Genomic DNA, 22,856 nt, shown 5'->3' with positions numbered 1-22,856 from the left:
TGACCGTAATTGGGTTGCCTTGACGTGCATACTGATTGAAGTCCCCTCTATAAGGCTGAGGTCTACGGGAGCCGCAAAAACTGGAGAAGCCAGCACTGTGATATTGAAGGGCTCCAAGGGATTGGATTTTGCAATATCTGTATCCGTTCTAATTTTCTGTAAGGAATTATGGATATGTTTGCAAAACACAGTGACTATCAAATGACATGCCCAGTATTTTGGCTTTAACTTTCGGACAGAATGAAGTGGATTGGGACCACTCGTTTTCTCAATACAGCCAGACATTCAAGATGTCAAAAACTTGCGATTGAGACATTGATTGCTGCAGCAATTATAGCTGCTAAAGTTGTGGCACCTTGTTTAACAACTGCCTTAGAAATCTCTCTTTCATCCTCTGGTATGAGATCAATCAGTGGAGAGATGTTTGTGTCACATTTGGTGATGGTAACGGTCTAAGATCGCCAAAGCATTTGCGGCCTTGATTGATGTGGCCGTCATTGATAAAACTCCACAACCACACAATCTATCTGTATGCCGTCTCTATCAGAAGGCACAGAGGACTGCATTATTAGATTATTTTATCTGCACTGAGCTGCAATGATACACCAGAGTCCATATAAAGATGGCCCATTAGCGCAAGTTACCTACCTTTGGTAACGTCTTATCTGGTAAAGACGTTATCTAGCTGCAGATTCCTTCCCTTTGAATTTTCCCCCGGCATCAGACTTGGTCTGGAAGATTTCAATGAGCAGTACCCCTGCACCCTGTTGGGTGCTGTTGATCGCCTCTGCGTCCGTTGTCGGCATCATCAACGCCAGATATGACATTGCGGGTCCTATATAGTCACCGCCCCCGTTCACTGATGTCAGTTTCTTTTCATGACTTTCCACACCAGAAGCTCAGAGCCATGAAGAAACTGACTACTGGTGCATCAAAAGTGAGGCCCTGAAAGGGGAGTCCCTGCCCCTAGAAATCAGTTTGCAGAGCAGGGAGGATGGGTTGGTTGGTAAGGAATCTGCAGCTAGATATTGTCTCTACCAGATAAGGTGTTCCGGAAGGTAAGTACATTGCCCATTTGACAGAGACTTCTAGGTGCAAATTCTTTACCGCTGAATAGATACCACAGCAATAGCATCCCCAGAGGTGGGACTGTGAACAAAGCTCATAATAGAAAGTCCTGCAGGACTGAACGGGAAAAGTGCCCATCCCTATGGACCTGACTGCCCAGGCAGTAGTAATTGGTAAATGTGTGCAGAGATGCCCATGTTGCTGCCGAACAGATGTCAAGGACTGGAACTGGTCACAGCTTTAGCTCGGGTAGAATGAACATGCAAACCCTCAGGGAGTTGCTTTTTGGCCAGTGCATAGCAAATCTTAATACACAGCACAACCCATCTGGAGATGGTCAGTTTCTGCACTACCTGACCTTTTTTCGCACCCACATACCCTACAAAGAGTTGGTCATTCACAAGGAACTCTTTTGTATGATCAAGGTAGAGTACCAATGCTCTTTTTGGGTCCAAGCGGTGGAATCGCTCCTCTTCCTTAGAAGGATGTGGGGTGCGTAAAAAGTAGGCAAATATGATGGATTGGCCTACATGAAAGGGTGTAACCACTTTTGGAAGAAAAGAGGCCCTAGTGCGATGCACCACTGCCAGGATAGACAGAAAGGCAGGGTGACTTAGATGACAATGTCTGCTGCTCAGTCACCCTGAAGGCAGAAGTAATGGCCACAAGGAAGCTGTTCTCAAAATGAAAAGCCTGAGAGGACAATTGTGGAGAACCTCGAAAGGAGCACACATCAGAAAGTTCAAAACCTAATTCAGATCTCATTGGGGCATAATGAATGTAAAAAAAAAAAAAAAAAAACCAATCAGAAATAGCACACAAATATACTTTAAGAGTGCCCACAGCAGAGCCATGCTGGGCCAGGGAAAGGATGAACAAAAGGACTTCACAGACAGGGTCAGAAAAGGGGTCAGCAGACTAGTCTGTGCATCATGCAATTTTTTTTTATACGACAGGCGTATACTGTTTGGTGAAGGCAATCCTGGCTGCCAAGATTACGTTACAGGGGAAGGATTAAGGGAGGTGAACTGTTGCCGCTCAATCGCCACACAAGAAAGCGGAGAATAGACAGACTGGGGTGCAGAACCCTCCCCTGCTGCTGTGGCAGAAGAGCATCCAAAAGAGGCAGTCTGATTCTCCATGCCCAGTTCAGAACCACTAGGATTACTTGGGCCCGGTCATTCTTGATCGTCTTGAGAACTCTGGGCGAAGGGGTAAGGGAGGAAAGGCCTGAGTTCCACTTGAGGCGAAAAGTGTCTTTCAGTGGTTGCTACCTTGGAAACTCCAATGCGCCACACTGCTGACAATGCACAGCTATGCAGGAGCAAACTGATATAACCAAGTCTCTCCCCACTGCTGAGAAAGACTTTTCACCACCACCGGATGGAGTTGCCATTCATGATCTGCTAGGCATTTCAACTGAGTTTTTCGCTCTGGAGTTCAGAGATCCCATAAGATGTTGAACCATCAGGAAAATACCCTGCGGTTCCAACCACATCCAGAGGCACAGAGCCTCATGGCAAAGTGTGCACGACTCCACCCCGCCCGGTTTGTTGCAGTACCACATAGCAGTGGTGTTGTCCGTTAACACCTACACCATCTTTCCTGTGATAAGGGGAAGAAAGGCTCTTGGGTGCCAGCCAGCATCGCTCAGAGCTCCAATAGATTGATGTGGAGTCCAGTTTCTATCAGACACTAGATGCCTCTGATTTCCACGTCTCCCAGGTGTCTGTCACATCACAGGAGTGACTCATCTGTCACTAATGTCAGATCTGATTGGGGAAAGAAGAGAGTTCTGACTCTCTGACCCAATTGCAGTTCATTAACCACCACTGCAGTTCTCCTGCAGTTCCCTCTGAGATCTGGACCATGTCGGAGAGATTCTCCTGATGTTGTGCCCATTGGAACTTCAGGATCAACTATAGAGCCCACAAATGCCATTTGCATGTGTCACCAGCAGGAGGCCATGAGGTCCAGCAGCCTCAGAGTCATTCTCACTGAAATCCAGGATAGAGGCTGAAACATCTGTATCATAGCCAGAATATCCTGAACTCCCTGCTCAGGAGGATAAGCCCAAAACTGCACTGTGTCCAGGACAGTTTTATTTAGTGTTCAGAAAGAATTCTCTACAATATTCCTCCTTTCTCTCATAATTAGTCTAGTCACGTCTCTTCTCCTTAAAATATCTGCCTGAGCTTCTGCTATCTTTCCAATCCTGTGGATTTCAGGACTAGAGATCATCAAAATACTGCAACCTATCTAACAGTTTCAATTACGGTCGCTTAATTGATAGCCACAACTCATGCCCGGATCTCCCTGATAGAAAGACCAGTGTCACTGAGAGTCCTGGGATGTGGATTTCGCTTTCTTTTCTTCACCTTTTTCTCTGAGCTCCCTCTATTGCTGCCCCCAGCTTGTGTTGTTGTTTCACTGAAGGCAAGTGCATTTCTGCAAACTGATTTACAGATTTCCAATATAATTTTAGTCTTCTCTATTTCACTCTAGTTTTGTGGCAGCATAGCAAGAAGCTGGAGTATTGCCATAAGAGCTTCAATTCTAATGTTGCTGAGAGCGGTCTGAGAAACAATCTCAAAATTCTCAATTAATTTCATCCCCGACTTTCTGTGTTCATCCTGAATTTATATGCATATAAAGAGAGTTAAGAGGAATATTATTGTCCGACTTTGTGAATCTGCCTAAAACACCTATAGAAAAAAATAACAGTACCCAGATCAGTTCACTTATGTGTGAAATACTTTCCTCACAATTAGGGAGATGTATACATCTAATAGTGAAAGAAATCACCATATCAAAAATGCATCATAAAGAGAGGATGATAGACTAGAAACAGAGCACACACATAAAAATTGATTAAAAATGTATTTGAAAACCTAACTAAAGCAACATCAAGTAGATGAGTGCCAGCTGGATCAATTTGACCACTCATGTTTTCATCTTATATGTTCAAACGAATGGGAATGCAATCACTCCTCACATACATCACTGGAGTGAAGCTATACTTGCTCCGAGTACCACCATCTAGCCCTGTCCCTACCTACTCCCTACCAGTGGGATCAGAAGGGGGGGAAGGAGTGATCGGGGCTGGGGGCCTTATACTTAGAAGCTTATTTCAGCTTATGACTTTCCTAAATGAGGTGCACACTGGATGCCCCTATACTAGAGAGGCTTCCTAACATCAGAAAAATTCTAGAGTATTCCATTCCACAACCTTTTATTATTGGTGTATCTGAATTATGCAGTAAAAGTACAGTTTTTCAGGTATTACATATTAACTGACAACATATTTCTCTGATATACACTTGACAGTGACCTGATGACCAAACTCTATGGTTGGAGTTGGCATCCTGGCACTGAGTTCAGATGTATCCTGGTACTTATAAAGGTTATCCTTAACCACCACTGCAGATCTCCTGCAGTTCCCTCTGAGATCTGGACCATGTCGGAGAGATTCCCCTGATGCTGTGCCCATTGGAACTTTAGGATCAACTATAGAGCCCGCATATGCCATCTGCATGTGTCACCAGCAGGAGGCCATGAGGTCCAGCAGCCTCAGAGTAATTCTCACTGAAATCCAGGATAGAGGCTGAAACATCTGTATCATAGCCAGAATATCCTGAACTCCCTGCTCAGGAGGATAAGCCCAAAACTACACTGTGTCCAGGACAGTTTTATTTAGTGTTCAGAAAGAATTCTCTACAATATTCCTCCTTTCTCTCATAATTAGTCTAGTCACGTCTCTTCTCCTTAAAATATTTGCCTGAGCTTCTGCTATCTTTCCAATCCTGTGGATTTCAGGACTAGAGATCATCAAAATACTGCAACCTATCTAACAGTTTCAATTACTGTCGCTTAATTGATAGCCACAACTCATGCCCTGATCTCCCTGATAGAAAGACCAGTGTCACTGAGAGTCCTGGGATGTGGATTTCGTTTTCTTTTCTTCACCTTTTTCTCTGAGCTCCCTCTATTGCTGCCCCCAGCTTGTGTTGTTGTTTCACTGAAGGCAAGTGCATTTCTGAAAACTGATTTACAGATTTCCAATATAATTTTAGTCTTCTCTATTTCACTCTAGTTTTGTGGCAGAATAGCAAGAAGCAGGAGTATTGCCATAAGAGCTGCAATTCTAATGTTGCTGAGAGCGGTCTGAGAAACAATCTCAAAATTCTCAATTAATTTCATCCCCGACTTTCTGTGTTCATCCTGAATTTATATGCATATAAAGAGAGTTAAGAGGAATATTATTGTCCGACTTTGTGAATCTGCCTAAAACACCTATAGAAAAAAATAACAGTACCCGGATCAGTTCACTTATGTGTGAAATACTTTCCTCACAATTAGGGAGATGTATACATCTAATAGTGAAAGAAATCACCATATCAAAAATGCATCATAAAGAGAGGATGATAGACTAGAAACAGAGCACACACATAAAAATGGATTAAAAATGTATTTGAAAACCTAACTAAAGCAACATCAAGTAGATGAGTGCCAGCTGGATCAATTTGACCACTCATGTTTTCATCTTATGTGTTCAAACGAATGGGAATGCAATCACTCCTCACATACATCACTGGAGTGAAGCTATACTTGCTCCGAGTACCACCATCTAGCCCTGTCCCTACCTACTCCCTACCAGTTTGATCAGAAGGGGGGGGGAAGGAGTGATCGGGGCTGGGGGCCTTATACTTAGAAGCTTATTTCAGCTTATGACTTTCCTAAATGAGGTGCACACTGGATGCCCCTATACTAGAGAGGCTTCCTAACATCATGAAAATTCTAGAGTATTCCATTCCACAACCTTTTATTATTGGTGTATCTGAATTATGCAGTAAAAGTACAGTTTTTCAGGTATTACATATTAACTGACAACATATTTCTCTGATATACACTTGACAGTGACCTGATGCCCAAACTCTATGGTTGGAGTTGGCATCCTGGCACTGAGTTCAGATGTATCCTGGTACCTATAAAGGTTATCCATCTAACTTTTAGAGGTAACCTGTGGAAACATTACAGGGCTGACTTATAAATATGCAACTGTTTATTTATGGTTTTATAATCCAGCAGTAAGGGCCCTTTTATTGTTGTTTAATCTGGTGTATAATACTCTATGATGTTTGTGTATCCCATAAAAATATCTGTCCTGATGAATATTGTAGAAGTGTATATCGATGAAACATGTTGACAATTGGTAATCAATTTTTTTTTTTAAGTATTTTATGTGATGTGCCTCGTTTTGAGTCTGTTATCCTTTCTTTCAGATGTATTTTTAAAATGTTGAAGATAATTTTCAATACTAAATGCATACTAGAATAGTAGCATCTTCTTTAGTGTTCGGAAGATAATTCATAAATCAGTTGTCTGAACAGGGTACTGTTATTTTTTCGTTACCCTGAATATGCCTTAGAACCTCAAGTAACATCATTATAGAAGGAATTTGAGATGCAAGTATTAGCAATAACTCTTCGCCAGGTAGTATATTCTTGTAGAGTGTACATAATCCCTAGGGAGTGAGAAACATTCAATATTCTATTGTTTCTTGGGCATGGTCTGAGGGTATACCTCACCCAGTTTTACGGGCAATTCAGAAAAGTATCCCACTTAGAGGAGATTTTCTATCAGTACATTAATGGGCTGTATTTTAATTGGGGGGCAGGGGTACAATGCATTATTTTAATACATGCTGCACGTGTTTCACACTGTTTATGACAAGGTCCATCCAGATAACACTGGCAAAGTTAACCCCAGTAACATCAATGGTCCCATTACCCTAACTGGTTGCTTGACATGGGGCTATGCCATGTACAACCATTGATTATGTTAGTTAAACCAATAGATATTTCTTGCTACGGGTATGGTGTAGACTTTGGTGGTGTATCTACAGGAATGTATGCAGTTAAGTGTCCACTCTTAGCTTTTACAGCCTCAAATTCCACAAAATTAAGAAACTTCCTGGCGCCAGGTTGTGAAGGTATACTGATTATCCGTGGTGAGCAGAGCAAACTGCCAAGCATCCCAAGACACCTCTCTCACCTCTTACCTGAAGAGGACCCATTCTGTGCAAACAATCAGTCCTTCCAAAAGCTCAGAATTTTCAGTGAGTTCCACTCAACCAGCTCCCCATATAATTCACATGGAAACATATTGACTCATATTCTACAGGCTTTTATTAAAGGCCATCCCAGTACAGATAATTTGCAATAAAAGGTCATGAAAATCATGAATATATTGGCAATTGGGAAGATAAAGAATTTGCACAGAATACAGTACTCAACATTATATTTGTCTGTATTATTTGCTGCAAAACCTAACCCTAATAGCTAGCAGTCGGAAAATCTCCAGAAGGACAGATCAGATACAGCAAATGCGTAGCAGAAACAAAGTCTTCTTGGCTTTCATATTTCGTCCTATCTTTTGATTTTCATTTTACCTCAAATATCGATTCTACAATTTCCTTACTTTCATAATTCACTTTATCCTGGCTTCCTGTGGAAAAGTACCCTCTTTCTTGGCATGGTTACCTCCTGGATAACCAGGACCTCAGTGATTATGATCTCTCTCCCAAAACTCTGTACTTCATCCCACAATTGGCATATAAGCCCCTAGTATATGGTATCCAGGTACACAGGGCATTGCGGGTCCAGGGGATCCCTATGGCCTGCAGGGGTTATTCTGCCACCATAGGGAGCCCATACAAAGGGTTCTGCAGGCCTGCTATTGCAGTCTGCATGAACCGGGTGCACGCACCCGTTTTCACTATGGATCACTGCACCAGGTCACTATAAGTCACCCCTACGGTAGGCCCTCAGCCCAGAGGGCAGGGTGCAAGAACCTGTGTGTTAGGGCACCCCTGCACTAGCAGAGGTGCCCCCACAAACTCCAGATCCATTTTCCTGGACTTTGTGAGTGCGGGGACGTCATTTTACGTGTGAACTGGACATAGGTCACTACCTATGTCGAGCTATATAATGGTAACTCCGAACCTAGGCATGTTTAGTATCAAACATGTTGGAATCATACCCCAATACTTTTGCAAGTATTGTTTGTATGATTCCATGCACTCTGGGGGCTCCTTAGAGGACCCCCAGCTTTGCTCCTACATCCTTCAGAGGTTTTTCAGGCAGCCCAAGCTGCTGCCACCTCACAGACAGGTTTCTGCTCGCCTGTTGCTTGAGCAGCTCAAGTCCAGGAAGGCAGAACAAAGGATTTCCTTTGGGAGAGGGGAATTATACCCTCTCGCTTTGGAAATAGGTGTTACTGGACTTGGGAGGGGTAGGTTACCCAAGCACCTGGTATGCTTTGAAGGGCACATTTGGTATCTCCACAGCTCCTTCCAGCTTCTGCAACAATTCCCCTGTTGTGCATGCTCTGAGGACAGCACATTTTCAATCTGCACAGGAAAGAAGAAGGAATCTCCCTTGGAGTGAAATAGTCACTCCCTTGCATCTACTGCATCTTGGGTGGTGGTCAGAAGTGGTCCAGTTGATTCTCCCTACCAGCTGTCCAACTTGGGTGGAGGTAAGCCTTTGCCTTACCATGCACAACAGTATCCCTGTGTACTGCGTCTTTTGCAGTTGCCAAGGCTTGTTGGCACTTTTTCCAAGGGAACTTCAGCCATCGTGTAGCTCAAGCCCCCAGCACGCCTTCCTGAGATGCACAGCTCCCTGAGTGGTTCTCCTGCTGCGTGGGACTCCTTTTTGTAGTGCTGCGTGGGCTCCTTTTGCAACTTCTGTGTCCCGTCCTGTGGGACTCCTGTGAGTGCTGCCTGTGCTTCTGTGGGCTCTCTACGACGCTGAGAGCCCCTTTCTATATTGCCCTCCTGGGTTAAGTCCTCCTGCTCCTTTCCGCCAAACGCAAGTTTTGCCTGTGCCAATGCTTGTTGGTAAAATCTGAACATGCAAACCTGACTGCAATCTTCCTGCCTGTGTGGGACATCACCTGCATCCTCCATGAACTTGACTCCGACTCCAGGGTTGCAGTGTTGACTCTCCTTCGTCACTGTCGACCAACTCCTGCCATCCTCAGCTTGGTGGGTAGGGACTCCTGTCTCCACTGGACTCAGCGGTGTCTTCTGGACTTGGTCCCCTCTTTCTACAGATGTTCCTCATCACGAATCCATCATTGGTTTCTTGCAGTAGCCTCTGTGTTTTGCAGTTCTCTTCTTTTCTTCTAAGTGGGTGTTTTGGGGAAATTCTAGTGATTTACCCCTGCTTTCCCGGTCGCTGGGGGTTCGTGTGGTACTTAACTTTGTGCTTTCCTGGTACCCCCAGCACCCCTTTACACACTCCGCCTACCTAGGTGGGGGTCCAACTCTCGCATTCCATTTTTTTAGTATACGGTTTGTGCTCCCCCTAGAGCCACTCTCCTCTATTGTGTTTTACACGGTTTGCACAGCTTTCTAGCTACTCATATGCCTATTTCTGACAACTAGCGTATATATCTTGTGTATTACTTACCTCCTAAGAGAGTATTGCCTCTATAGTATTTTCTGGTGCTCTGTTAGCATAATAAAGTGCCTTTATTTTTGTAACACTGAGTGTATTCTTTCATGTGTGTAAGTGCTGTGTGACTACAGTGGTATTGCATGAGCTTTGCATGTCTCCTAGATAAGCCTTGGCTGCTCCTCCACAGCTACCTCTAGAGAGCCTGGCTTCTAGACACTGCCTACACTACACTAATAGGGGATACCTGGACCTGGTGTAAGGTGTAAGTAGCTTAGGTACCCACCACACACCAGGCCAGCTTCCTACACTTCCCTAACCACTCTTATCCATTCTAGGTTTCTATTTTACCCCCAATTTGTTGTCTTTCATTCCTATCCATGTCTCATCACTGATCTTTCAGGAACCAATCAACTGAACTTTACTCTGTAATATGTTTGAGCTTGTTGAACTGCTTTTCTTTCAACCAGGTCAATACAAGATGAAGCAAGTGTTCTCTTGTTCCATGTACAGCACTGTCATATCCGAGGGTTGAGTGCAATATAATAATGTAAACAAAAGTTTTAATTAAGGCTGAATATAGCCTGTGCTTTTACAGTCCACAGATTGCACAGGCTGTGCCTGGAATGAATGGTTTGCAAATGTAACGCCCTCGTAAGGGCAGTTCAATCTGCCCAAAGATAGAAAATGGTGTCATATTTTTATCAGCACACACTGGATCGCCTGGAAAGATCATCTTGTGATCATGATGTGTGGTGTGAATAGTAGCATGAAAAAATATGTTAGAAATTGACTGTTCTATTATCTCTTACCATAAGGACAGCAATGGTGGCACAAATATGGAACAACCACACAGAACACAGGCAATCTATTGTAAAATGTATGTGCTTAGTAAATGGCCAGCATAACATAATTTTACGTGAATGTACAGGGTCGGGCCATAGGCCAATCGTCCGCGTCACACAGGCCTAACACAATAGAAAATAATATTGTGCGCATGACAATAAAGTGAGGATGAGTAAGAAGTAGTTAACCTGAGCTGTTATGCATATCCTTGTTGAACAGTCCAGGTCAAACATGTGGCGTTTCACCTAGGTAAAACATTATAATTGCATAGAAATAATTGTTAACAAACAACAATCAATCAAAGGAGGGACTGAAGAACTTACCTACACAGACATGAAGAAAAAAATAAATCTGGCATGTTTGTCCCCATATTGTATGAAATTGTTCAGAATAATTATATTGATCTGCAGATTAAATATCGCTTCATCTTACCTGACTGAAGGAATCCAGAGAAACTCCATTATCCAGTAGGAACTGGCGAACATCCTGCACCAGCTGCGTTTCACCAAGTGCTACCCTCACTGCCACACTGCCTCGGCCCTCCTGGGAACAATTATAAAAATAAAAATGTAAAATATCAGACCAATTCCTATAACATGGTGTTAGGTACCACATTTGGATAGCATACTTGATAGACATGCAGGATATGAGAAAGTACACTCCCTACCACAGAGATTCCATTTAAAAACCACATGGTAACAGAGGGCAACATGCAGTTCAAAAGTCACACCCACATTAGAAAAACAGAAGCCATTCAGGACTTTAAGGCACACAATTTATTTAGGCAAAAGAGATGTGAATAACTGCCCGCAACAGAGCTTGCTAACACATGAGCTATCAAATGACAAACAGCAAGATGCTGCTTCCTGCCCAACAAAGTACAATGATACAGACAAATTGAGAGCGGCCACCTCAGGCTACAGAGATGACAATATTGCAAGTCATAAAGGAAGAGGTCATAAGAGAACCCACAAACTTAATCAGCTAATACAACACTATTAATTAACAAAAGCTGCAGAGGCACCCATCATTTCGAAGTAGCAGGGGCCAAATGCTGCAGCAAAGTTGTCCAGATTTCACTCATACTAATGTATTATTAATACTTTGCTTTGCCTACACAGTGACTTCTGCATTATCTAGAACAGTGGTCAACAAAACATGTAAAATCAGGGCTTCTGAAGTCAGCATTTTTCTCACCCTACACAGGGATATAGAAGTGCAATATACACAACTGGCAACCATTATAACTCTAAAAGATTGCTGTTCCCTGAGAAAACAGCTTGGTCTTAACTGAAAACAAGACACCACTAACTCTTCTTACTGTCTTCAGAAAATCTCTGTATCCCCTTACTTATTACTTTTGGTGAATTGAGACATTTTCTGCACAATAGTCATGCATGATTGTACACAGTTGCAACTGAGGTATCCTGGCACATTTTCAGAACCTGTCCAGGTTAAAGTGAGTTACCATTATCACAGTATGAAAGGTTAAACAATGTGCAAAAGCTTAGGAACACTTTTTTTTTACACCAGCATCCATGAAAATGAACATAACTACCAAGTCAGAGCATGGTTAAATTATCGTCTGCCCTGCTATGTACAGAATGCTAGTACACATCAACTGCTGAATGCCTAGCAGATGAATTTCAGCTATGAGGACATTATGCTAGGTGTGAATTTTGAACTTGCTGTGTAATACATTCAATATGTTTATTTCTATGTAGCTCTATTACCATGAGGCAGATAATGTGCCAACCAGCCAGTGCAGCCTAATTTTCTGTTCTTAAAAACTACCAGTCAGGTCTATATCAGAGCTGGACGGGACACAGTTCCGAGTGCTGCGTATGCATACGTATTAGAGTTAGCTAACACAAAGAAGAGTAACATTCACTTATTCTTTCATTCCAGACATGAGAATACTACACAGCCAGCAAACAACAAAACAATTTGACACCACAGGATAACTGAGGACTAAGTGAAGACGTTTTGGGGTTCTGTTGGCCCAACCTGGGCAAATGTTATAATGCTTGAATTAGCACCTTATTGCTTATACAAGTGTATGCCACACTCCATCTGGATGCTTTATAGTTGACCAAAATCGGACCATGTCTCTTGGAGGCCACTGATGCATTCGTAGTTCTAGTAGAAAGGATATAACAAAGTGTATAACAAAATCGTATGCCCCCTCTTAGAAATTTGAAGTAGCCTATGGCTGATTGTCTATAAGCTATAAAAACAACACAACAGAATCCATTCCCTCCTTTCTTTTGATTACATGTCATAGCCTCATATTTTCCTCTTCGGACTCCCATATTTTAACATGGCCTAAGGACAGTGTACAGGCTATAAAGAAACTCAACATGACATGACGCAGTTGGAGTACAAGTAAGTTTTTTCCAAAGATGATGTACAGTTCTGAAGAAGAAAGTGCTTGAATTTTAATGGCTCAAAGAAAGAAATTGCTTCAAAACCCTTCCATTGAAAGCACTGGAGGCAATGGGTTTCTTTGTTATGTGAGAAAGCAATATTCAGGCTCTGATTTTAATGAGGCTCACTCATTAAAAAAATAAATGCCTGGAACAGACCATTGTAACAGCATTCACAGCATCATTAGAAAACATGAAATCACTACTCTGGGTGTGCCCAAATGATTCTTATAACACCAAATAGTAATATCAGAAATGTGATAAACCATACAGTGCCATGAGCAGAGCAGGAGCAATTTTTGTCCTCACTGCTCCACAGTAATATTATTAGTCTAAACACGTGTACACAAATAATTGTCCCTGATTGTATTTTTTCAAATCCTTGTATTCATTTTAATACAAGGTACAAGCATCACGAACCCTCCTTCCTCCTCCACCTGAGGACGCACATTCATATAGGCATTATCATTGCAAATCACATCGTGTAGGCTGGTAGGTCAAGAAGACAGTGGGGCCAACATTAATCCTGTCCGAACTATGGGTATAGTCCATGCTCATCTCTCCCGGCACCCATTCAGGTGAAAGCCACTTCATTCTCCACCATTGCGGGTCCTGGTCCTGAGTACTTAGTTGTCCTCTCTCACTGATCTCCATGGAGCCCATATTCTGTCCCATTCACATTAGCATCCTTGTACCGGGTATACATTTTTTTCAGCTCCCATACACCAGTCCAGGCCCCCGCTCCCATTCTCGTATCCTGGGGACATGTGGTGCCCCCTAGTGTTTGAGTATATCCCTGCGGGCTACCATCAGTGTCAGACTGTTGAATATCAGTGTGTATCGGTCTAGAGTTTGGTCGCCCCAGGTTCCCGGAGTGACCACCTGGGGTGTAAGCTGTACATATAGTTCCAGCGTCGCCAGTAATCTGTTCCTTATTCCCCTCCAGTAGGACCCCAGTTTTGGACATTCCCAGAGTGTGTGGATGAGGATTCCTCTCATGTGGCAGCCCCGCAAACCCAGATCATAGTAAATCTGGCCTATTCGAAATAGGAAAGTCCAGGTACAGTAGACCCTATGCAATATTTTTAACTAGATGAGCCTGAAGCCTGCCCGGATTGCTATATCTCTAGGGTACCCACATGCTTCACTCCAATAGCTGTCTTCCAGTCTACCCAAATCCCTTCTACTTCTCTCTTAAGGTGTCCAATGATGGGAGGCTGTTGTGTAATAGTGTGGAATAAATGCAGGACCCTGCATGACTCATCAGGGGGGATTCCAGTACTCTACAATCCACTGTGGACCCATCCTCCACCTGTAATGCAGAGTTTCCAGTGAGCAGAAATCAGAGCTGCTAATACCGTAGGAGTTGAATCCCCAAAAGTTCATCCTCTGCTTGCAGATCCACAAAGGGTATTATTTCCCCATCTCTCCATACCTCCCCCAATTGGAAGATTCCCAATAGATGCCATTTCCTATGGCCCTCTATGCACAGCGAGCCACAGAACAGGTCCAATTTCCAGAGGGGAGTCTGTAATGCCACCCTGACCATAAATCACAGCCTCTTTGCTGCCCTTTTCCAGACAGTAATTACAGTTTAGGGTGGGAAGTGAGGGAGGCCCCATCTTCCGTATAGGGGATGCACATAGCCCTCCGATGCCATGGCAAATCAATATGCATTTAGGGAGGGTTCCTGCTGTGAGGAGAAGGCCTAAACATTGACCGTCAGGAGCTATGAAGCCCAATAGTATACTAGAAGGTTTGGGATGGCGGTACTGCTATCTGGCTGGAGACATGTCAATAGGGAAAGAGCTATTCAAGGAACTCCATCATCCCAGAGCAACACTCTATGGAAAAAACAGTCTGGGACTGCGTATGGGGTAGTCGGTATAATGTATACGAATTTGGGGAGACAGATCATTCATTACAGGGCCGCACGGCTCAGGAGAGAAAGTGGCAGTTTTCTCCATCTTTCCACGTCGGCGCGATATGCTGTTAGAATTTTCTCCAGGCTTTCTTGCATGTATAAAGCGTGGTCAGTTGAAAAAAATATGCATAGGTATCGACACCCCCATGTCACCCACTGCAAGGGACTTTCACCAGCTGCAGGAGGAGTACCCATCCTTACGGGAAACGCTACCAATTTGGTCCAATTCATGCAAAACCCTGTGTAAGGAGGATGTCGCCCGCATTTAATGAAATCACATCCTCCCAGATTCGGTCCCATCGAAGGCCCCTGGATCCTAATCCAGGATGCCATGGGTTCGAGAGCAATAGCAAAGAGCAACATTAAGAGGGAACACCCCTGTCTCGTGCCCCTGGACAGACCAAACTGGGTTAAGAGAACGGCGTTGATCCGGATATTACAGGCTGATCCAGGATAAAAAATTACGGGCCAAAGCCCATCTTCTGGAGAACCGCCTTCGTATATGATCACTCCAATGAGTTGAAGACCTTCTCATCATCAAAGGCCAGAAGTATACCCGGTTCCCGCAGTCACTCACCACATGTCAGACTGCCCATCAACCTCCTCAGGTTGTGTCTCGTGGCCCAGTATGGCATAAAGCCAGACTGGTCAGTGTGAATTAAATTGACAGGTACCTGGGTCAGGCAGTTTGCTAGGATCTTGGTGAGAACCTTCGTTTTAGTATTGATAAGGGAGATTGGCCTGTAGGTGGCACCGTTATCCACCATCTTCTCCTCTTTATGAATAAGGACGATTGTGGCCTCCTGTAGGTCTAAAGGCACTATAACCTTAACACTGGCTGAGTTAAACATGGTAAGCATAGGTTTCACAACTTTCGAGGTTACTCCCTTATAAAATTCTGCTGGGAAGCTATTAGGGCCCCGGGGTCTTACCAGTATGCAATTGTGAGATGGCCATGGTCACCTCACCTTCTGTGATCTTGTCCACCAGAATTTCCACCCGATCTGAGTCTAGGTGGGGGGGATCAGAACATCTCTCACAAAAGTGTCTATTTTCCCTTGATCTGCGGTGGTTCGACTTCGATATAGCTGTTTTAAATATTGTGCAAACTCCTTTGCAATTGCTTGGGGTGTTTCTAGAAGCTGCGAGTTGGGCCTTTTATTCCCACAGACCCAGCTTTGACCCTCTTCCTTCTTGGTCAGCCACGCCAGGAGTTTCCCTGCCTTACTGCCCACCTCGTATAAGTGTCCCGGTGTGGCGTGAAATTGAGCCCTTGTCAGGGTGGTGTATTCTCCATTCTGTGGGCACCTTCACCTGTGGGGGCCGCCACATACTCTGCCTCAAGTTGCGTATGTTTTTCTTTGAGTGTCCTACACTCACGTTCTCGTTCCCGTCTCAGGCCTACTCTTCTTGTTATTAGGTGCCCCCTTAGTACTGTCTTATATGCCTCCCACAAATCGATTGACAACCAGACTGAGCCTTCATTTTCTGTGAAATAATTGGTTGTGGTGGTGTGCATTGCCTCTTTCGTGTCTCTATTCTGTAGCTCCCAGACATCGAGTCTACTCGGGGCGTTCCGCACCGGGACACCCATTTTGCTACCCCAGATAAAGTAGAGTGGTGCGATATTTCCCGGGGAAGAAAGGTGGTATCAGAATATCTGCCCAGTTGGTAACTGGGAGCCAATAAGTAGTCCAAATGGGACATAGCCCCCTGTGTCTTTGCAGCATGTAAATATTGTCGTATGCTGGGGAATCTTGACCTCCATAGGTTAGTAAGCCACACTGCTTCTACAAAGGCGACCAGTTTGTTGTCCGGCCATGGTTGTTCCCTCAATTTCGTTAGTCTATCCATTTCTCCATGTAGTGTCAGGTTTAGCCCTCCCCCCCCCCCCCACTAACTGTCAATGTGTCAGAGGATTAAGTAAGCCAGTTCCCCATGCATTCCAGCTATTTAGATTACATTCCTAAGCGAAAGTACCAGGAACCCACAACTAAATCCTTCCCACAGCATCAGACATGAATTGCTGCCTGGCAACCATCGTCATTCACCCATGTGTGAAAAACCTCCAGTGGTAATGTGTGGCGCACCAAGGGCCTGATTACGATTCCGGCGGGCGGCGGAGGCCGCCCGCCAGAATTCTGCCCTCCATAATACCGCTCCGCGGTCAGAAGACCGCAGAGGGTATTATGAGTTTTTCCCTGGGCTGGCGGGCGGTCTCCAAAAGACCGCCCGCCAGCCCAGGGAAAAACTCCCTTCCCACGAGGATGCCGGCTCGTAATAGAGCCGGCGGAGTGGGAAGGTGCGACGGGTGCTGTTGCACCCGTTGCGTATTTCACTGTCTGCAAGGCAGACAGTGAAATACATTTTGGGGCCCTCTTACGGGGGCCCCTGCAGTGCCCCTGCCGTTGGCATGGGCACTGCAGGGGCCCCCAGGGGCCCCGCGACTCCCCCTCCCGCCATCCGGTTCCCGGCGGGAGAACCGCCAGGAACTGGATGGCGGGAGGGGGAGTCGGAATCCCCAAGCCGGCGCAGCAAGCTGCGCCGGCTTCGAGGATTCCTTGGGGGCAGCGGGAAACCGGCGGGAGACTGCCGGTTTCCCTTCTCCGACTGCGGCTAAGCCGCCGCGGTCAGAATGCCCCGCGGGGCACCGCCGGCCTGTCGGCGGTGCCACCGCGTCCCGCGGCCCTGGCGGAAGTAATCCGCCAGGGTCGTAATGACCACCCAAGAGTCCCACTCCTCTGGAGCACCTTGTGTAACCTGCATGTGCCAACAATCTATACCTGCCTTTTTCCTAGAAACTTGCAGGCATTACCCAGCAGATGGGTTTTTCTGTAGTAGGATAATGTCTGGATCTCGTCTAAGTGGGTATTTTCGCACTACTCCCCATTTTAGTTTGTACCCCAGACCATTGACATTCCATGACAACATTTTCAGAGTTAGGCTTCGGTCTAGATTGTGTCCTGCTTTGTCCTCCATGGGGTCTTAAGCATCCCATTTCGTCCCCACATGCCAGCCCCAATGGTTCCTCCCTTCCCTGCGTCTGACCCCGTTGTGTGAAAACCCCACTACCCCCTGTACCCAACTCCCCCTCCCAATCATCCCATGTCGCAGATTCCGAACTACCCACCACCCCACCCCAACGCTCGAGATGTCTGTTGCCCCAGTAAAGAAAACATATCCTGTATCAATAAAGGTTATATGGTAAAGATAGCAAACAATATGAAAGTTATGTGTGAGGGCCTAGCCCTCCAGGTGTATCCATCATTGACCACATGAGGTCCAGCAGAGATCAGTCCGTTTCATCTTTAGGTGTCTGATCCTCGTCTGAGGTGGCCATAGTGGTTGATGCCATCATGCTAGTAGGTCCGCGTCATGAGGGTCACCTCTGGGCCATTGTCTTGCTCCTCGCCAGGTAGAGAGTCTGCAGAGGAATCGTGCTGGTCAGCCGAGGTGTTTGCCAGTTCTGCCCATCTGGTGCTGATCGGTGTAGAGCATGTTTGTTGGAGTTGGGACACTAGCTTTGCTCGCTGTGTCTCTGCTTGTGCTTTCGTCAGGGTAGCCTTTAGCTACTGGTGAGGTTTCAACTTTGGCTTGACCTTTGCCCATTTTTCTTGTCTTGAGGGACCCTGTTTGGGTGGGCCGGCATATTCTTTGATTTCCAGCCACTTCCATGCCTCCCTTGCCATTGTAAAGAAGAAGGTTTGTTCTTGGTCTATTACCCTAAGCTTAGTAGGGAGAAGGAATATTTCAGGGTGAGAGTTTGTGGTTGTTGTTTCAGTCACAAATGTTTCTCGTTGGTGTTGGACCACTTCGGTATAGTTGGGGTATATATTCATATATACACCCTTCATGGGGAATGTGTCCTGGTGCGTTGAAGAATGTCATCCCTGTCATGGTAGTTCAATAGGTGGTTCACCACCAATCTAGGGGGCGCTGCCAGTCTTGGCTGTCCCCCAGGTACCCTGTGCAACCTTTCAACTGTGAAGTAGTCGGATGCCTTGCCCCACATTACCTCTTGCAGGAGCCAGTTTTCCATGTAAAGTTCAATGCTTTGTGCCTCGTATCACTCTGGGGGGCCTACTACCTGAAAATTATTGCGGTGGGAATCGGGCCTCCGCACCCTCAACTCAGTGGACTACTTCTTGTGGTAGCTCAGTTCCGTTGTTACTTGTGATCTGTGACCATGGGTTGCAGGTGTGGTCCTTCGTTCTCCATGTCTCCCACTCGGCCAGCTACCGTGCGATGGTCTGTATTAAAAAGTGGGTTTCTGGTTGGCAAGGGTAGGAGCCTCAGCCAGGCAGTAATCACCACTATAGTCACGGTAAGGGAGCTACACACCTAAGATAGCCCCTGTTCACCCCCTTGGTAGCACTGCCCACAGCAGCCAGGCTTATTCCAGAGGCAATGTGTAAAGCATTTGCACAACACCTACAACCCAGTGACACAATACATCACAAAGAAAACTCCATAATAAGTTATATAAAATAGACTGTATTGCATAAAACATTATAGACCAAAAACAACATGAATCAGTAATATTGTGCCAAACAGGCACTTGTCATACCATCCTAGTGCAAGTCACTCAAAACATTAACATCTTGCACATGTCATGTAAACACCATAGAATAATCATTACTGCACATATCACATGGTCTCCTGAAATAGTATTGGTAAACATCAATCTTAGAGCACCCAAAAAAAATGCAGCAGATAATGAGACACACGTCATCAGTAACGATCAGTGTTATCATTCACCATCAAAGTCACGTAGGTCAGGTGCATCAGCATTTCTATTATGCCAGAGGCAGTAACTGAAATGCCCCCATTCACAGAGGAGCTGCTGCGCTCCTTTTATATGAAATGCAGTGAATGATCCTCAGTAGGATGGAGCCTCTGTTGAGGTTTCTGTCCAGTCCTATGAGCAAGACATATAAGAAAAAGTACAAGGCCCCAAAGGTATCTGCCAGGAATATCTCCATATCGGGTGGGGTGCACACAGACCTCCCATATTCATGGGGAAACCTCAATAGCTTCCCCGCTTGCAGTATGGCCCAAGGCAGCCGATCCTCAAGTGTAGAAACTGGTTGGCTACTGTGACCACCACTGCGGGCGCCCTCACTAGAGGGAATACGGCCGCCGAACACAAGCCTCCTGGCTTTAGAGCTGCCCCCAACCAGCGGCACGTCTCAGAACCTCCACCAATGCGGTATTCGTCAGCAACCTTCCCTGATCCTGTGGGAGGAGCCCACAACACTCCTCTGCTCCTGCAGGCAGCACAGGCACCCACAAAGGTAGCACTGCAGCTACAGTACAGCCACAGGGCCGACTTAATCTCCAGGGGCCACGGCGGTGAGAATTGCCCAAGAGTAGATGTCCAGTTGTGCCCTGGGGCACTTGATAGAGCATGTTTCCTTGAATGCTGTGTCTCTGGGGGCTCAGGCACAACAGGCAGCACTCACCTCCTGCATGTAAAAAGAAATGATATAAGCACTTTTACCGTGCTGTAGAAACCCCCAAGTCCAGCTCTCACCACGCACTGGGGGCCATCACAGGGCAATCCTGAAGTACTCTCTCTGTATCCGGAGAGTGCTTAAATAAAGGTTGTAGCACTTCACTAAGCACTACCGTAACAGGGCGAGGGTCAGCCTTTGGTAACTAAGGAGATCCTATGCTGGCCCTTGGCAGACTACTGGAGCCCCAAAGTAGGGTGTGGGCAGACCAGCACAATAGGGTCCTAACATTCCAGGGGCAGTCCATCTGGTGACCTGGTAGGCCACAGGGCAGCACACCAGGCATGTCACTCCTAATAGCGATCACAGTCCCTTCCAGCAGCATCTGGGTACAAGTCCATGCAGTGTCGCAACTGTGACAGAGTCTGGGAGCAGGCTGGAACTAGGACAACACACAGAAAAGCAATCCAGATGAGTCCTTTGTGCTACCCAGCAGATAGCAGGGCAACAAAGAAGAACAGTCCAGAAGAGTCCTTGCACAGCTCAGCAGTCCCTCTGGCAGAGGTTCAGTCCCAGTTCCAAAAGTGCTCTCTCCAAAAAGAGGCAAAACCCCTTCAACTTATACTCAAAAATGCACTTGTTCAGGGGGTAACTTCAAAGGAGTCCTTTCAAGTCAAGCAAAACACCCTTTTGACCCAGCACTGTCTCCAGGCATCAGTGGAGGGTAATCAATCCATTGTGTGGGGGCAGGACACAGCCTATTCGCATGTAAAGTGAGAACAACCCTCCCTCTCTCCAGCCCAGGAAGACTATCAGTATGCAGATGCCTCTTCTCGCACACCCAGGAATTCCTGTGTGATGGCTGTCTGGAAAGTGTGCACCAAGTGGAGCTGTCACTCTGCCCCAGACGTGGATTGTCGTCAGGCTGCAAAAGCACTAGAGTTATAAGCATAGAGAAATGCCCACTTTCTAAAAGTGGCATTTCTACAATGGTAATAAGAAATCCACCTACACCAATAAGCAGGATTTCTCACTGCCATTCCAAACATACTAAACATGCCCACGCTGTTCATCATAGATCAGAAGATACCACTTAGACATATGTCAGGGCATTTCCAATGCAGTCTTATGAGAGGAGCTGCACTCACAGTAGTGAGAAACTAAACAGGCTGTTTGCCACTACTAGGACATGTGGTACATAAAGACACATGTCCTACCTTTTATATACACAGAACACTGCCCAAAGGGATATCTAGAGCCTACCTTAGGGGTGTCTTAGGTGTAGTAAAATGGGTGTGTAAGCCTTGGCAAGTAGTTTGATATGCCAAGTCAGTGTGGCAGAAAACTCTACGTGCAAGCCCTGCAGTGGCTGGCCCGAGACAGGTTTGAAAGGCTAATTCTGTGGGTGGCGCAATCTGTGCTGCAGGCCCACTTACCCATACCAATTTACAAGGGACTTACAGGTAAATAAGACAAACAGGTGTAAGCCAAATATACCAAGTTGTAGGGGAGAGAGCACATGCTCTTTAGCACTGATTAGCTGCAACTGCTACTGTGTCACTCTTCCCTTCTAGCATCAACTTAGCTTCTCACATGGCTGCTAGTATTTCTGCAGTGTGAGCTTCCAGTCCTTCCGTAGACATGGGACAAGCAATGGGATGATTATGTGTTCATTCTTACCCGTCTGAGTGGGGTCTGGATGTGCATGTTTGGTGCGTATCATCTTTGGTTCTGTGTCAGCTTAGTCACAACTTCCAGCGCCTCCTCCTTCTGAATAAGGAGCACTGGGGTTTCACGGGGCTCCTGAGGACTCAGCCCAGCCATGGCCCAAGCCCCATCCCCCTACGGGCGACTCCTCAGCCCCAAGGTGGGGGGGGGAGTGGTTGGTGGCCACCTGGCAGCAGGGCTAGCAACTTCTTCCCAGCCGGGACAAGCACCCCTTCTGCACCGCAGGCTCTGGCCCACCAGGCAAAACGGACACTCGCAGACAGGGCCTTCGATCCCACCACTCCTATGTTCACAGAGAAGCGGCCTCCTTTGTGACTGAGAGGACTAAGGTATTCATGCGGAGTGTCGGTGATCTCAGGGTGTGGCCGAGCCCCTGTCCCAAACAGATGTCGCTCATGTCATTGGTCCCACATAGGCAGAAACCGGGGTCAGGAGAGGGGAGACCTTTCTCGGTCCATTAAACTAAGTTCCCAGTCTGTCTTGTGTACCTCCTCTTTGAGTCCCAACTTAGGTCTCCTTCTAGGATCAGCTGGGTAGAACTCTCTTCAGGGCTTCATCGGCCGGAGGGTCTCCTCAATGCATGCCTACCAAATTCCCTCTTATGGGCTTTCCCGGTGTGTCCCAACCCCCCAGCGCACAACATCTGGGCTGTGCAGCCTCGTAGTGCGTCTGTTAGTTAAAGCAGTCAGCCACCATTTTCCAAAATGCTGGTGTGGCAGTCTTTGCAGATCGGGCGGGTACACAGGTGGTCGTTGACTTTGTGGGGGGTCCATTTTTGGTCTCCGTTATATCTGTGCCCCCATTCCCCCCCCCTGAGCTCATTCAGCAGTTTCCTGGGGTTTCCTCTACTGTGCCTCCCTCAGATGGGATGGGAGATGCGGAGCGCCGTCCCCCACTCTCTGAGGAAGGTGGCGTACAGCCAGTCAGAAGGCTATGTTTTTGGAGGTGA

General features: G+C 46.1%; 1 protein-coding gene across 1 annotated transcript in view; it reads right to left on the bottom strand.

Moving 5' to 3' along the window:
* Nucleotides 1-22,856, bottom strand: part of RBM19 (RNA binding motif protein 19) — a 478,795-nt gene that overhangs the window by 318,664 nt on the left and 137,275 nt on the right. Inside the window, exon 14 of the mRNA XM_069214526.1 lies at nt 10,809-10,919. Within this exon, the coding sequence (XP_069070627.1) occupies nt 10,809-10,919 (111 nt within the window). The remainder of the gene's footprint in view (nt 1-10,808; nt 10,920-22,856) is intronic.

The sequence above is a fragment of the Pleurodeles waltl genome, chromosome 11 (genome assembly GCF_031143425.1).
Source record: "Pleurodeles waltl isolate 20211129_DDA chromosome 11, aPleWal1.hap1.20221129, whole genome shotgun sequence".
Taxonomy (NCBI): Eukaryota; Metazoa; Chordata; class Amphibia; order Caudata; family Salamandridae; genus Pleurodeles; species Pleurodeles waltl.
The sequence above is the reverse complement of the archived record's forward strand: the minus strand, read 5'-3'. Positions and strand labels throughout refer to the sequence as shown.